The sequence below is a fragment of the Lycorma delicatula genome, chromosome 9 (assembly GCF_047948215.1).
Source record: "Lycorma delicatula isolate Av1 chromosome 9, ASM4794821v1, whole genome shotgun sequence".
In the NCBI taxonomy this organism is placed as follows: Eukaryota; Metazoa; Arthropoda; class Insecta; order Hemiptera; family Fulgoridae; genus Lycorma; species Lycorma delicatula.
In genome coordinates, this window is record NC_134463.1 from 24,226,219 (window position 1) to 24,243,692 (window position 17,474).

At 30.9% G+C, this 17,474-nt stretch overlaps 1 protein-coding gene across 1 annotated transcript in view; it reads right to left on the bottom strand.

The window, feature by feature from the left end:
* Nucleotides 1–5,897: 5,897 nt before the first annotated feature.
* LOC142330165 (protein zwilch-like) overlaps nucleotides 5,898–17,474 on the bottom strand; it is a 33,952-nt gene continuing 22,375 nt past the window's right edge. Inside the window, exons 10-12 of the mRNA XM_075375270.1 lie at nucleotides 15,055–15,318; nucleotides 13,736–13,854; nucleotides 5,898–9,399 (exon numbers count right to left, since the gene is read on the bottom strand). Coding sequence (XP_075231385.1) covers nucleotides 9,284–9,399; nucleotides 13,736–13,854; nucleotides 15,055–15,318 — 499 coding nt within the window. The 3' untranslated portion in view covers nucleotides 5,898–9,283. The remainder of the gene's footprint in view (nucleotides 9,400–13,735; nucleotides 13,855–15,054; nucleotides 15,319–17,474) is intronic.

The window sequence follows — 17,474 nt, forward strand, 5'->3', positions numbered from 1 at the left end:
TTTCGATTGAAAAATGTAAATACATTAAATTCACTGGAAAACGTGTATTGCAGCCAGTAGATATACAAATTGGAGACAATAATATTGAGGAAGTAACAGTATTAAAATATAATGGAGTCATCTTAAAGAAAAACTGTAGATTTACAGAGCAGGTACCAAGTGTCTGTCAGAGTGCTGAGAAACTGACTGAATACCTAAATATAATTTTGTTAAAGCAGAGGGCTCCTCGGGCTTCAAAAAGAAGAGTTTTAGCGACAACTGTAGTCTCAACAATGATGTATGCCGTGCCGGCATGGAGTTGTGCTCTCACTATTAGCAGAAACAGAGACAGGGGGATACTACTGGGAGTAGTATCTGCCTATAGAACTGTTTCTTACGAGGCCCTCTGTGTGCTCTCGGGAATGTTACCGATTGACATTATCGCCAGATATAGAACTGACAGGTTTTTAGGGAGAGCAGAAAATGAAGTCAGGGAAAACATACATAGAATCTGGCAGGAGAGATGGGTGGAGGCTGGATGGACAAGAACTTTAATTCCAGAATTAACAGGCGGCATGCAGAGACTGACTATTGGATCACCGAGTTCCTGACGGGACATGGGTGTTTCAATGGTTATCTCCATAAGGTGGGAAAAAGGAATGAACCCACGTGTATGTACTGCGAACAGGACGATGATTCTGAGCATATGTTTTTAGTATGTAATAAATGGATAAGGCTAAGACACGACGTGGGTATTCATGGAAAAACGCCGAAGGAGAACTGGAGGAAGGTCGCTGATTATATAAAGACAGTACTAAAACAGAAGAATGAAGATGAAAAAAGTATGGATTTCTAGTATGTTAGGTTGGGTGGACAGCCTCAGCGGTGAGAGCCAGCATGCTTAGGTGTGCTGGTTTAAATGATCCACTGAGGACTACTTGGGGTGTGCTGTAGGGACAAGAGTGTATTATAAAAGATGCGGGGGTCACATCACGACTTGCAGGTATGATGTGGTTCCATAGAGGACATAATAGAGAATAAAAAATCTCAAAAGGGCCACCGGTAGGCGGGGAGGGCCTATTAGAGTAACGGACACTCCCCTGGGTGGCGTAATACCATCAAGTCGGTCCGGTCCAGAGGAGGACAAAAAAAATATATATATATATATAATTGTTGCAACAAAACAACATTGCTTTTTTGAAATAATGATTGTAAAAGTAGAACAATTTCAGCGTCATTCATTTCAATAGCTCTTGAGAACCAAATTTCAGTCGTTACATAACTTTTTTTTTCTCTTGAAATAAAAATAGCTGATTGAAAAGTCAATAGACAATATTGTAAAAGATAATAAAAAAAAGAAAAAAGCAATCATTTGTATTTGTTTTAGAAAATATGTTTGCGAAAAGAAGAATAACAGTCATTGTAACGTCTTCATTATTTTTAACATAATTTTCACGTTCATGTTTTATTCAATATTACAGTGTAAATTTTTTACTTATTTATTTTTTAAAATCTTTTTAAGATATTGAGCCTTTTTTTAATGATCTAATTATAATAATTCTTATTTTACATTGTTGTTTACTTTTTTTAATTTGAATTCAAAGTATTAATGAAAAATAATAGTTTAGTTTAGGTAGTGGTTAAAATTTACCAATTATTATAAACTAGTTGTTGTTGAGTCATTATGACTCCAAGAAAAGAATGTAATATTTTATAAGATGTTTATTAATCAAAATTATAATTAAAATTGAACATTTTAAAAGTATTAATATAGTAAATAACTATTTAAAAAAAAATCTGATGTAAACACTACATGACTTCCTTGTACGCCTATTAAATTACATCTATATTTTTTTTTAAATGAAAGTACATAAAATTTTATTTCACTAATAACTTATGACATTTTTTTATTGTATTGTTGAATTATTATTTATTGTAAAAATTATTTTACAATCAGAGGTGAATAATTATAAATAAATCAATATATTTAAATTAAAAAAAGATAAGTTAAAAGAAAATAAAAGGAGATGAAGTTGCATTCGAACCGATGTGCGAATGCACATCGGTTAAATAAGCCTTATTTAATCCTTCATAGAAGTTTTATTTATGTTTATAATTTTCCATTTTTTTAAGTTTTGTGATTTGTTTCTAATATGTAGTGTTGTTGTTAAATGCTACTTTCATTTCTTCTCTCAATCTTACTGTTATAACTCTTAATTAGTGAGCAATTAATCAGAATAAGAAAATCACTAGTAAACAGTAAAATCACTCAAAATACGGGTTACCGGATTTTGAATCATTATTGTCGAAAACTTATTGGCGTTTATTCTAAGCAGAACATAATCTGTGTTTAGGTTAAGAATAAAAAAAAAAAAAACAGTCACTTGCAGATTTTGCTAACTTGATTGTAATTGTATTTTATTCGTATGTTTTTTATGTCCGGTTGTCGGAAGGAAGGAGACTTTTTTTTATAAATGTAAGGGTACTTTTCAATTATTATTATTACTGGCTTACATTTTTATTTTTTTGCTTGATGATATCGCCACATAAGCTTGCAGTTTGTGCGTGGGATATGCAAATAGAATTTCATAGCCTAGTGCATGAAAAATGCCCTGACTATCCGAGACCGGTATTCATACCCGGCACCTCCGGATGGAAGGCCGAGATGCTACCACTCCGCCAAAGACTACAGTAAGCTTACACTATAGTCACTAATTGTTTGATCGTACTCGTGATCCAAAGAGCATGACAGCCAGGTTGTTATATTAAGTTCTTAGTTCGGTATAATATTAGTATGGCAAATAAATTTGTTAGATATTTTATTCGGCTTACTGAAAACACCATAAACGAATCATTCTTTAGCATTTTATTAATTTCATTATTTAATAAGTAGAAGTATCAACTTGCTATTTTTTACTAGCCTTGATTAAGTCGGAAACTGAAATAGTACTCCACAAAATATCAATAAAGTTGGATGGATTTTCCGTTAAAAACAATGATAAAATAATAATAATTCATGTTAAATGTGGATATGAAATGTTTCACGATGCTCAAGTAGAAAAGACTGTGGCCACTCGCATTGTTCATGAGTGGATGGACTCTAGCGGTCTGAGTTTGTCATATGAAATGTGTCTGTGTGTTGCCATAGTAGGCAGAAGGGTTCTAGACCCCATTGTAGTATCTATTAACAGTAATGTTATTGAGGAGGTCCACAGTTTGAAGTATTTGGGTGTCACCCTTCAGAAGAATGGTAAATACATGGAACACATAAACAACATCTGTAAGAGTGCTGAAGATATGGCGAGGAGTATTAACATCATAATGACGGCACAGAATGCCCCCAGGGCATCCAAGCCCAGACTGTTAGCATCAACAATAATATCTTCACTTATGTACGCGGTACCTGTCTGGCATCAGGCGATAGACATTGGACGTAACAAGGAGAAACTTGTCAGAATACACAGGAGGATACTACTTGGTGTGGTGGCCGCTTATAGAACGGTGTCCTACCAGGTACTTTGTGAGCTTGCAGGGGTGCCACTGATTGATCTTACCGTGAAATACAGGGTAGAGAGGTCTAAAGGAAAAACAGAACAAGAGGCCAAAGAGGAAATCTATACTTTGTGGTAAGGAAAATGGAATGATGGTGTGGGTCGATGGACGAGGCGGCTCATCCCTGAGATTGCACAGTGGGTTAGAAGAGGATGCGGTGAGATAGATCATTTACTTGACACAATTTTTCAGCGGACACGGAGTATTTAATTATTATTTAAATAAAATAGGCAGGAGGGATGAAGCAACCTGTATGTATTGCGACAATTTGACAATGTGGAACACACTTTTTCATGTGTGACAGGTGGGAGGTTTTGAGATTTAACCAGAACATTAACGTCTGATAATATAGTGCAATTTATGACTTAGCAGTGAATATAACTGGCAGATTCTTGCACAGAAATATGTTGATGAGACAAGTCAAGGATATTAGGGTAGACTAGAGTAGGGACAGCCCCAGCGAGGAGGGCCAGCATGCCGAGGTGTGTCGGTTCCAATGAGCCGCTGGGACTCCGGGTGCTCTTAGATAGGAACACTGGAAAAGGATGATCAGTGAAAAGACCCGACACCACGTCACGGCTAATTAGGTATGGTGTGGTGTCAGAATTGGGCAACTAAAATAAGGCCCTCTCAAAAAGAGCTGAACCGGTGGGCTGAACTGCCATGCCAGTTCCGGCAGTACAGCCGGTAGGCGGAGAGGCTAAAGACACATTAGAGTCTAAAGACTCTAATGGGCGGCGTTAATGGGCGACTCTAATGACCCTGGGCGGCGTTATACCAGCAAGTCGGTCCGGCCCAGGGGTGATGAGGGAGAAAAAAAAAAGGTAAAGTAAATTAGAATCTCGATATTTTAGGAGTAAGACATCAGGTTTTACCTGACAGTTCATTAAGTTTGCTTATGTGCAACTTTCCTTGGGAAAGAAAAAAAATTCTAACAAATCCAACACATAAAATTAGTACCTCAACCTAAATAAAGTAGCTACTCTGCAGGCTACAAGAAGGATATCTATAACATCCTACATGGTATTATAGATAATGCAAGTGGATTGGATGACAAAATTCCCATAGTACCTATCACAAGTTGAAGGAATTAAGGTAAGGAAACTGAAGGAGCATACAGGAGACCTGCCAGTGATGAGGGTAGTTCAAGCTTAAATGAAATTAATAGGAAACGTTAGCAAGATATTAAAAAACAGTTTTCAGATGAATGAGCCAGTATCATATTTAAATCTAAAAATTAAAATATATATTTATGAAGAGTTAAATGTCTTACGAGAAGTAAACAGGAAAGCTAAGAAGAGATCTTCTCTAGCTTTTACTCTTATGAAACTTTTGAAATGTTATGTGTTAATAGAAATGTGAAATGATCTTAAACTGGAGTCCTGTCACTTTTACTTATTCCAGTGTGAAGACGGTTAAGTGATTTCATAGAAAACATTACTCAATATATTAGATATAATAATGTCTCGGAGTCATTTTGATAGCATTTTAAATTCTACCTCATGTTGCATATAGTACAAAGTGGCCTTCTGCATGTAAAGGGAAGACAGAAGATAGAAAGACATGAATTACCTCACAAGAAAGTGAAAAATTAGCACAGCATCAAACCTGCCAAATCTCTTTGAAAAATTGGTTTAGAAATTAAAAAAAGGATTAATTTTCTAATATCATTTAAAAATCTAATCTGAAGTATTATGATGAGAAATAGAATTTATAATCGACAGTAAAGCAAAGTACTGTCAAGTCAGTTAGAAAGCTTACCCTAGATAATATAGTACTCTAATCTCCCAATGGCATCATGATTGCCCTGGCAATTGGATATATCTAACCCTGATTTCACAAACATTACAGAAGAAATCCTACATCTATATGATGCTAAATACAATTGATCTAGAGGTTTAGCCTATCCTAGATAATATACATGTAATCTTCCGATGGCATCATGATTGAAGAAAAATGATTCCCCGAGGTTGTGCTATGCTTGACCGCTGATCCGGCCTCAGGTGGGGAGGTACAGGAGTTTTAGCCGCTAGAGTACAGGCATACATAAGTTCTGATAACAACATCTAGCCGAACCTGTATGAGTCCGACACTTCCCCACATTGTGGGGAGTATGTAAATGGTATTCCTCCGCAACACTGTAAAAAAAAATAGCATTTCTTCCGCTCAAAAAAAAAAAAATATCTGTAATGTAAATAAAACTGTTTTTAACAAAACGATGCTGATTTCAAAAAAAGGTAAGACACTATATTTCTATTATCAAAATGTTTTAATTTAGAATTTTCTTTAAAAAAAATACATATTAAATATATGTAACAGACAACAGATATACAATAGATAACAAACTTAATTCTTAATTTGAAAACCTGTGCATAAATTATGCCTATTACCAATTTCTGATGAAAAATTTTAATAATATTTTTAAGTAATATTTTTCATTGGTTTAATTGTTTGTTTATAATTGTTTTTGTAATAACACTTGATTTATATTCTAATAATATAACCGTTAACATGCTCCTAATTATTGTATTATTATTTATAACCTAATTTACATATTTGCACTAATTTGATAATGATTATGTATGGATTTATATATTAAGTTGCAATAAGACACCATTGTCAATTTATTGATCTTGGAATAGATTCCCTAGTTTTATCTATTATTTAAACTTTTTTTTAATATCAGTATGAATGTAACTGCAAACTACTATAGATTACAATATGCACAATTATTAATATTTGAGGTACTAATTACAGGTTATATTTATTATGAATTTTTTAATTACTTCATTATACATTTTGTATGATTACTTATTAATACTATATCACAAATGAATATAAATACTATTTCAACTAATTATAGATATTAACAATTTAATTATATTACGTTTTATACAATTTACACAATTAAACTTCTTTGCTATTCTGCTAAACGCAACATTATACATTGTATCATGTATTTATTCACAATTGTATGATTCTTTTATTCGTATTCATGTATGTAATTTATTGTAATTGCAGTTCAATGTTTATTCATATTATTGTTTGTAATAGTTACTTTTACGTTACACAAAAAAAAAAATCCTATTTTTTGTCGGGCAGTTATAGTAAGATTCATACTTCCTTTCCTCCTTTTTATTACAGTCTGTCTTATTTTTACAAATAAAAAACAGACATAACAGCAAAACATTATACAGCATAGTTAATAAACACCATCACAATACGACGTTTACTTACTATATTCAAAAGTGTACAGAAATTCAAAAATTTATGTTGTCTGTTTCATGCTTGCTGAAAGTACAAAAACTTACTGCATAACATGAAAAATATATTAAAAAAAAAAATAATTTTTAATGGTTATTACTTTTATAAATAATCACTTTTATGTGATTTAGGACGTCCTGTACAGGAGGAGGGTTAAAGAGACGCATTACAAAATGCAAAATTCACTGCCATCTAAGCCAGTACAATCAATATCAGGAGGTAGAACTTTAACCTCATTGACTGAAAAAGGAGATTGAATATTATATGACTGTCTATATTAGTGACTCTGTCATTATATGAATGGTCAGGAGAATCTGACTTCTTAGAAAGTGGTGATGATGATGATGATGAGGAAGCTATTGACGACCCACAACAACCTCTTTTAGGTAACACCAGCACACCCTCAGACCACCCTGTTTCAGCCCCTCCTCCTACCAGTTCTACCCAGTAAACTACAGCGCTGACAACACATGGACATAAACTGGTACAGAGACTGATCTCAATTCAACTTACTTGGCTAGAAAATTTTACGTACTGGAAGTCACCTGAGACAATTCTTTGACTTTTTACAAACAAAATAACTGATCTAATAGTGACAGAGACAAATAAACAAGCTCTTTTATTACAAAATTCATCAAAATCACCATACACCAGAATAAAAAATGAAGATCACTCATAAATGCCCTTACATTTATTGCTCTGTTTTTTCATATGGGATCACTTTAAATGCCATACCTTTCTGATTGTTGAAGTACTGATGCTTTATACGATTTTTCTTTTTTTAGAACCTCTGTTGGCCGTTTCAGGTTCACTGTAATATTACAGTCACCACACCACATTTTTCCAAAACTAATAGCCCAGATGAACCTACACTAACTGACATACTATACAAAATATGACCATTACTAGCTAGACCTTTTCTATAAAATAATAGCTGAAACAATTATCCCTAGACAAAATTTCTGCATTGATGAGTCAATGGTACTTTGGAAGGGGAGACTACTTTTCCATAGTTATGTTAAAAGTAACCGATATTGGTACGGAGTAAAAACACATATATTAACAGAACCTTCTGGTTTTTTCTTCAAGTTCATTGTATACAATGGAGCTTCCAATAAAATAGTTAGTTGGTGGTTCAAGTCACACAGAAAATGTACTATGTAAGCTCGTGAAGGGAAGATTTTTTGATGGACATTCTCTTCATGAACAACTGTAGAGATGATCATTTCGTCTTGTTTGTATAAAAGAAATGGTTAAACTGCAGTGGTCTACGTCTAAAGGAAAGCTTATTGAATGACTGTAACTGCCATTTTGTAAAAATAACAGCAAGCAAACCAAAATAAATATATGCGCATAAAAAAAAAGGGTGATGATGGCAGTTCACAGCAACCCAATGTGGATGAGAATAATGGTAGTCCACAGTGTGTGACATGTTAAATTTAAGTATCCCTTTATTGAAAAAAAATATATATAGTCAACCAGTAAAGATTTTATTAAATATCTATTGCGGATTGGTTGTGAATGCTTAGTTGCAACCTAATTTTTTTTTACACTTTTTTCGGTGAGATTAGATTATCAAACAATGTAAAAAATAGAACACACCCTTAATTTTGTCATTAGATTTAAATTAATTTTTTTGTTTTTTTATACTAAAGAAATCAAAACGCACACCATTAGAATAAATAACTGAAACAGGAGTCAAGAAAGTAGGTTCAGTTGTGCCCATCCTATAGAAGTTGGATAAATATTCAAGGATAATATCATTAATAAACATACTAAAAAACATAATTTAAATTAAATACTTAACTATTAAAATGTTTCCTAACCACTTAGACTGAAGCCATTAACAACAGCATTACTCTAATGATATTGGCAAAGGAGTCGCATAACAGCTCTGAAAAAACTTATGAGGCTAGTTCCAAAGTTTAAAAAATTATTTATAATTCTATTATTTTTTTTTTTTAAAAACAGATACATATAATAAAAAATAAACAAAACTATATCAAATCACTCAGTGGAATTATATAACATTATCAATAATTACTGAATCTGACAACTTTTTCCAAACTTAACAAAAAGTAACCAACTAATTTCCATGAAAAAACTTGAATTTCAGTCAAACCACTGATGACAAAAGGGGAAGTTGTTAACATGATTAAAGAAAAGACTGAACAGTAAAGCATAATAATAAAATGCTGGTGGATATAAGAACTACCATCAAAACCCAACCAGCACTTACAATTATTATAATATTAAGAATTTTTGAACAAAACCACAAATACTATATATACTTAACATGGCTGAGATAATAATAATTAGACACAAAATTTTATATTTTGGAAAAAGCAGCTACATATTTGTTTTCAAGAATATCATGCTGATTATATTAACAATATTCAGATGCTGAACAAAACATTATTTTAAAATACAAATATTTAACAATTATTGCTAATTTTACAATACATAAGATAACTGATAAAACTGAGAATTATTTAACTCCAATTTTATTGGAAACTGATGTCATTACAGAACAGAAATACTTATCATCAGTGCTACTACCAAGTACAGTATTATCCATAGCAACGGTTATATTATTTTTATCACCTGCAAAAGAAACAAAACTTGTTTATACACAATTGCATTTTTACAAAAAAAATTATTTAGTGTAAAATATAAGTAAAGAAGAACTGGGAGCAGGCAAAGTTTTATGTTCAATTTTACATCTATGTATGTATAAAACTTGGAATGATATGTTTTCCATATTTATCCTCAATATTGATCATGCATACAGGTTTTTTTTTTAGCTTTTACAGTTGATGGAACTTACACAAAATCAAATAGTTCACATTAATTTTTTGTACTAAGGTACATTTTAGTAACTTTTTTATTAAACATTTTTAAAGTTTCATTACAAACACTTTAATCTTTATCAGGCAAAAAATCAGAATAAGTACATGGTTCATGCATATTTATTATCTTTTACCTGTTTCCTAGCAGTTCTCCAATGGGTCAGTCAATTTGAATGCAACATTTGCAAAGCCTTACGTATGTACTTGGTTATTTTTAAATTACGTTTGTATTATGATTTACTATCCAGAACACATTTTAAAAAAAATGAATTACTTAAAATTTGGAACTATAAGTTCATAAAAACATTTTTTTAATTTAGTAACTGAAAAGTGTTATTTTGCAATAAACTTAGGCAATAAGAATTACAACAGGTAAAATTGGCTCCTTTTATAAGAATATTTTTCAAATTTTTGATTTGCTTGTCCTTCCTATCAAGTACTAAATTACAAGAGGAATTCAGCTACATCACTGAATATAAAGCACAAATAACGTGTAAATTTTTGCTTTCAGAATCATTTATATAGTACAGCACATTACACCCAAAAACTAAGTTAATATTTAAGCCACAACTTTTTATCTAATAATGTAATATGAAGTACTCTTTCTGTAATATTAAGTACTTTTCCTAAGTAATTATACTAAACAGAAAAGAAATTTCAGCTGGATAGTAAATTCTACCACAAAGGCCCTGAATAATAAAATCTTAAACATATATTGAATCAAGTTTCATCAAGAACTTCAGCTGAACCTGGTTGATACAGTTAATATTTGCAGAAAGCAGAACATCCAAGTATAGAAATTGTCTATTCTGATGACAACTACAATAGTCAATAATTTTTTGTATTTTTTAAAGTATGTATATTAAAACGCCAATTAACACAGGTAAGGCAATTGTGAATCACTTTGACTTGATTACGGCAGTAAAAGAATTAATGTTCTTTTTAAATCAAAATTTGGCAAATAAAAATAAAACTTACATATTTTCAAACTATGGAGAAATACCTTTCTTCTTTCTTTTTCCTCCGGTAAGCCTCCGGTTTAGCCTCCGGTAACTACCGTTTAGATAATTCTTCAGAGGATGAATGAGGATGATATGTATGAGTGTAAATGAAGTGTAGTCTTGTACATTCTCAGTTCGACCATTCCTGAGATGTGTGGTTAATTGAAACCCAACCACCAAAGAACACCGGTATCCACGATCTAGTATTCAAATCCGTGTAAAAATAACTGGCTTTACTAGGACTTGAACGCTGGAACTCTCGACTTCCAAATCAGCTGATTTGGGAAGACGCGTTCATCACTAGAACAACCCGGTGGGTTATGGAGAAATACCTGTCACAGTTAACCGCAACTTTATAAAAGAGAGATTTGAGAAGTAAAGTAAATGATATATATGGTATCACTATAAACAAACGTCAATTGTTCTCTACTACTACTGAAGTGATAAAATCCTAAATATCAATTAAGTACATTATTTAGTTTGTTTAAACAATTCACTAAGAAGATAGTTTTAGTAATTTTTAAAAATATTTTTTGAAAAGAAAAAAGCTATCCAAATAAAAATGAAGTTAGATGCAGTTCTTTGTTAACACCATCATTTAAACATTTATCATTCACACATGGTCAAATAAGTTGTAAAAACAAATACTACATCAGACAACCAAAGAAATGATCACAGAAATTGGTGAAATTTGTTTAGCAAATAATTGGTTGAAAGTCGGAGAAACAATACCTTGTCTGAATGTGTGCACAACATCCCACATGAATAGCTGAGTATGAAGAAGTTTTTCACATGGGAGCTGAGTTTACTCACATTTAATTTTTTTAAATGTTCAAATAGATATTTCATCCCAGAGCTTAAAGAATTTTAAGAAAAATAAAAATTAATTTCAGTGCTGATTCATAACTATTAATAAAACCTGAGTTCATTATCATACACCTGAGACAAAAACATAATGGACACTAAGAGGCAAATTGGTACTGAAGAAGGCTAAGTTAGTGTCCTCTGCTAGAAAAGTATAACTGTTCTAAGAAAATGTACACACACAGATGCGCAGAAACTCGATTGGAAGTGGTGTCAGCAATGCTAATACGGTAGGGGGATGGTGAGATGTGTTCAAGTACTGAGTAGAAGCAGAAATTCAGTTGCCTTCTTGTATTCGTGTAGTTAATTGGCTCATCATATATTGTTACCAGAGTTTATAATCAGTATTTTTTATACTGATACTTGAACAATACTTTTTATGAACAAATTAGTTTTATCAAAACTAATTTTGTTTCATTAACAGAATTTTTAAATAATTAATCTTCCTAATGCCTCATTCAAGATGCAATAATAGATTAGGAAAAGGAATACCTCTTAAAGGCCAAAGCAAATGTATAATAATGAATGTCTACAGCATACTAGTCGAAGGAAATCCAGACCATTGTAAAGTATCTGTTCATATTGTGTGTAAAGTGATAACAAAATCAAATAAACCAGGAGAAAATGAGAATTTTAGTACACTGGATAAAATTGATAATATGAATGAAAAAGAAAGTTTACAACGACAACTTGCAGAGATGTGCGTTACGTAATATCATATACAACATAAAGCCCTGAAAAACATACTATTCGTTTTAAAAGCTGAACACCTACATCTGCAGATGAGTTGCAGTCACCAAACTCTAAGGAAAATTCTTAGGAGTATGGGTTTTAGATGGAAGAAAACTGAAATAACAGGTAAGGTTTTTATTATATACATAATAAACGAGTAAATTATCTAAAGAAAATGAGAGTATTTACAGACTGGAAGGAAGACCAATAGTTTTTTCAGGCGAATCTTATATTCACTTGACATATGGGAAAAATTATGGTTGGACTGATGGCTCAAATAAAGGCACGTGTAAAACACCTGTATCCAAAAGCTCGAAGCTGATACTGGTTCATGCTGGCAGTGAAGCAGCAATCTTCTGAACTGCCAGTGAAATATCGGAAGCAATGTTGCGAATACGCACTAACAATAGAAAAAATTATTATGAAACAAATAGAGTTGCCGACATGTAAACTGAAAGGTTTACAGTTGTGTTAATGACAGTGGCAGTAGCAGTGAAAGCAGTGATGAGCCCCGATGATCAGTCATCGACCAGGGATGATACAATTGATGCGAGATCCAATGATATGGATGGAATTGAGCAGCTTGATCCTTATCTACCCTAATTTCCTATCTCTTTCTTTTAACTAAATAAATTTAAAAAACTTGTAAAGAATAAAGGAAATTTCAAAAAGTAATAAAAATTGCAATTGTAAAACAAAAAGAAGAAAACATTTCAGCAATTTAAACAAAGAAAAATGTAGCAGATTAAACAAACAATAAATATGAATAAAAATAACCAAAGGGAAATAGTCAGACATTATGTATCCATGAGCATGCAGCGAGCTGTTGAGCATCTGCATCCAAGTATATATTGTACTTATATACTTGCATGAATGTGGCCAATCCTCCGTTCCTCCCACTGGTGTATACTGATCCATCTACACCCTGTACATGGACTTGTTTGTTTACACTTTCTTAACTTTGAACACTTATAATAACCAGTTTTTTGGGATGCAAGGACACAATTTCATTGACTGCTTTTAAAAAGGAAAAACAATTACAAGCAAGTATACCAATTTGGTGAAACATCTGGACAATGAAATCAAGAAAATAATTGAGCAATATCTCAATTGCTTTTCTATCAAGGCAATGTACTGGTAGCAACTGCAATGGCTAAATTGCAACCACTTTTCCCCTACTTGCCAGGTTTTGGCTCCATATGCTTTAGACCTATTCCCAAATCACAGTTCAAAATGAATGTTCTACAAAAATCGTATAATGGTACTTGAACATCCTTGGGCTAAATAAGTCAAGCTGGAAGGTTATATTGAACAATAAAAATATACCTGAATAAATTTTACTTCATACACTTTATTTATCAAACTGCATTCACACAGGTAATTTAAATCCAGCATAATATTTGGATAGAGCTACATAAATTAAAATAAGCTCTTATGTTTCATCATTACATAAAAATAATCAGTAAATAATTAAAGTAATCTATAATTACTTACTAAAAGAAAACATATTATCTGGAAAGGGAAAATTTAATGTTCGTAAAAAACAAGTTGTTATTGAACGATGTTGTTCATTTGTAGTTAGTTTCATTAACCACTTCTCATACTTTAGATTCCTAAAAACAAAAATAACAACTGTTAACAACAAAATTATCTGTACAAAAAACATAATTAAATTCTCTTCTTATTTTTTGTAATTTTTTTTTCAAATACCCTTACCTTATCACCAGTAAATAAGTAAATATTTTATTCTGATTGGTATTTAATACTATATACAACAGACGTCATTTTTAGTTAAATTGTACTATAAAAAGTTAAATTATAAGATTAAAAAATAGTTGTAGTTGAAGTCAAATTCATTATTTAAAATTGAAATATGAAATATTTTATTATAATATTTTTAACTTATTATAATATTTAATAAAATATTTTATTATAATATTTGTATATAAATAACTATCAACACTTCCATTTCATTAGTAGGAAAGTATTACATTATACTTTTAAATTGTACCTAATGTAACAATTACTCAACATGTGCGGAATCCTTGTACTATAAATAAGATCTTTGCAAGATCAACAGATTTCTCAGAAATGGATATTCAGTTGTATAGAAATAAACAAGGATTCCAAATTCACATATCAAGCATTCAATTAGAAAATGTATCATATAACTTTCATTTTTTAGAATTTACCTCTCCCTTTTTTTTTGTAAGCAGTGAAAGAAGTTATTGGCTGAACACAAAAAAATACAGAATTTAAGTCTATTTAGAGGGTAGTTATTTAACTGCTGTTTATCAGAATAGCACACATTGTTAGTGCTAGCATCCCTGCACAGGTAATTGATATTTCAAGGTCTGCGCAAACAATTATATTTTGATGTTGGAAGCTTTATAATATTGTTCCCAGCTACCACTTTTTTTGGTAGGTTCTAATAAACAACACATCTTGGCCTAATAATAATAAATTAAAAAAGTACACTCTGCTGCTGCCTATAAACCCCAAATCTAATCTATAAAGCTGCAAATATAAATCCAAAATATCATAATCATTCATTTATCATTAGAACTTTCACTGCCAAGAGTTTCTAACACATCGCATATCCAAAATTATTATATGACCAATAATTAAATCAGAGAGAGTAATTGGACATTTATTAAATTACAGACCACAATAATACAATGCCATTCATCCTCAACATGAGATTTGGCTGTAAGGAGTATGGCTCAGTAGTAAATTTGCTGGTTTGGCGAGACAAACATGTAAGTCTCCCAGGCCAGTCCATTCCTGTAAACAGTTTAAAATGTAATACGTACCTATTACTTTGACCACGGAAGTTTACAATTGGAGTAACAAATTTCAGATCAGGATTTTTACATAAGTATTGTAAAGAAGTAACTGGAGATCCTGGACTGAGATAATAAGCAAATATACGTTGGATAATAGTAGAGACATCTGGTGTGACTTCTAAACCAAACTGTGCAATATGGACCACTTCAGCAACAGAATGAATTTTTGACATCCACGTTATATATGAAGAAACAGTTTCAATCCATGTTATATTATCCATAGTAGTAAAACTGTTAATATAAATCCAAAAAACAAAAAAATCTATTTTAAAAATTGTTTACAAGTAATTTATTCAACATTACCTCTAGATAATGAAATAGTCTGTTCTAAGTTAATTCCTTTAATAAATTTGCCAAATAGGTAATCTAAATTAATGATAAAATTATTAAAGTTAAGCTTATTCAAGTTGTTTTTTTTTCAGATTAATTACACAAATTAACCTAAACAACAAGTTTAAAATATTTGGTAGCATAAACAATGAAATATATGTTTCCATGAGCTGGCATTGTAGCCTATTCGGCAAAGTACCCTTCCATTTTACATCAGCAAATATGTTTGTAATTTTAATACCTGAAAAAGATTATGATTCTGTTCTTTATAGATGGGTTTCTAATAATTCAAGCGGTATCTGTTATAAAATGGGCATTTTTGGACTTTCTCTAAACGATCACTAATTTTTGCTTTAATGCCTCTGGAATATCATCAAAAATGATTATTTCATTATGCGCCAATTGAAAACGGTATGCTTAAATTTTTATTAAACAAAATGTAAGAAAATTACAAAAATATCCACTTTTTTCTCCCATTTTCCTAGTAAACTCTATAACTGTTCATTATAGAGAAAAGATCGAGAAAAAAAAATTATTAAATTTTACACACAATATCATTGGTTGCAAATCAAAAAATACATTATTACTGATGCAAAAATAATAATTGTAAAAAAAAGCAAGATTTTTTGGGAATTTTATTCGAGTACTTATATTATACATAGGACCTTCTGCTTTTACCTCAAAGAAACTCTTGATGTGATAAAGCAACATGCCAAATTTCAACAATACCAGCCTGACAGTTTTTGCACAATAATTTTGCAATTCTTACAATTTTTTATTTTAAACAAATTGAATATCTTCACAAATTTTTATCTAAATTAATTTTAAAAAACACAGCTTGAAAGTACTCGGAAAGCTGCTTCTTTTTTAAAAAAAAGTTTCAATTTGTTAATTATCTTCGAAGTTATAACAACCAAAGTTGGCTACCATTGTGTAACTTTTGGAATAAATCATTATGGATAAATTAATAGTCTGATAATTACCAATAATTCGCATTTGCCAGTATGATATTTGAACTTTTTAGCTTACAGGACATCAATTCACAAAAAAAAAATAATAATAATTTTGTTTGTTAAAATTGCAAATATGTTTGAAAAATTTCCTAGGTTCCCCTAATTAACTGATTTAAAATTTTCAAAATTCATTTGAAAGCTTGAGTGTTCTTTTACATGTGATTAAATTTTCAAGTATCTTTATTTCAGGCTCTACATAATTTGGAAATATTGCATTTTTTTACAAAATCTGGATTGCAAAATTATTGTGAAAAACTGTCAGACAGATTTGTTGAAATTTGCCATGTTGCTTTATCATATCAAAAAGTTCTTTGAAGTAAAATCTGAAGGTTTTATGTATAATATAAGTACTTAAAAAAAATTACCAAAAAACTTTTTCTTTTTTTTTTTAATTTTTTGACAGTTATTGCTATTTTTGCATCAATAATAACGTATTTTTGATTTGCAACTGATGACATTGTGTGTAAAATTTAATAACAAAAACTTTTCTCTGACTTATCTTTTCTCTAAAATGAACAGTCATCAAGTTATCTAGGGAAATAGAAGAAAAATATATATTTTTGTAATTTTTTTACATTTTGTAAAAAAATTCACACCTTTTTCAACTGGTACATAATGAAATAATCATTACTGAAAAATTAGTGATCATATAGAAAAAATCCAACCCAAAACAAATACCACCTTGACTATAATATGAAGGTACATATTTCTTTTGAAGTTTTTAACTCAATAACTAATTAAAATAACATTATTAATTAAAAAATAAAATATATTCATCATGTTGTAGTTTTTTTGTCAATTATTTATTATTTGAAACTCAAAATCAAGAAATTACAATATATGCAAATTTGTATTGTTTTTTCTATCACGATTAAAATAAAAATCTACTTAAATTGTTTGATTTCTCACACAATCAAAGCTATAAATGCTAAAACAGAAATGATGAAATCAATTAGCGGGATACGAGAATAATATAAAGTAAGGAGCTGTTGAATAGGCTAGATGGTACTACACAGCAAGAACAGTCTTGAATAGCAAGACTTG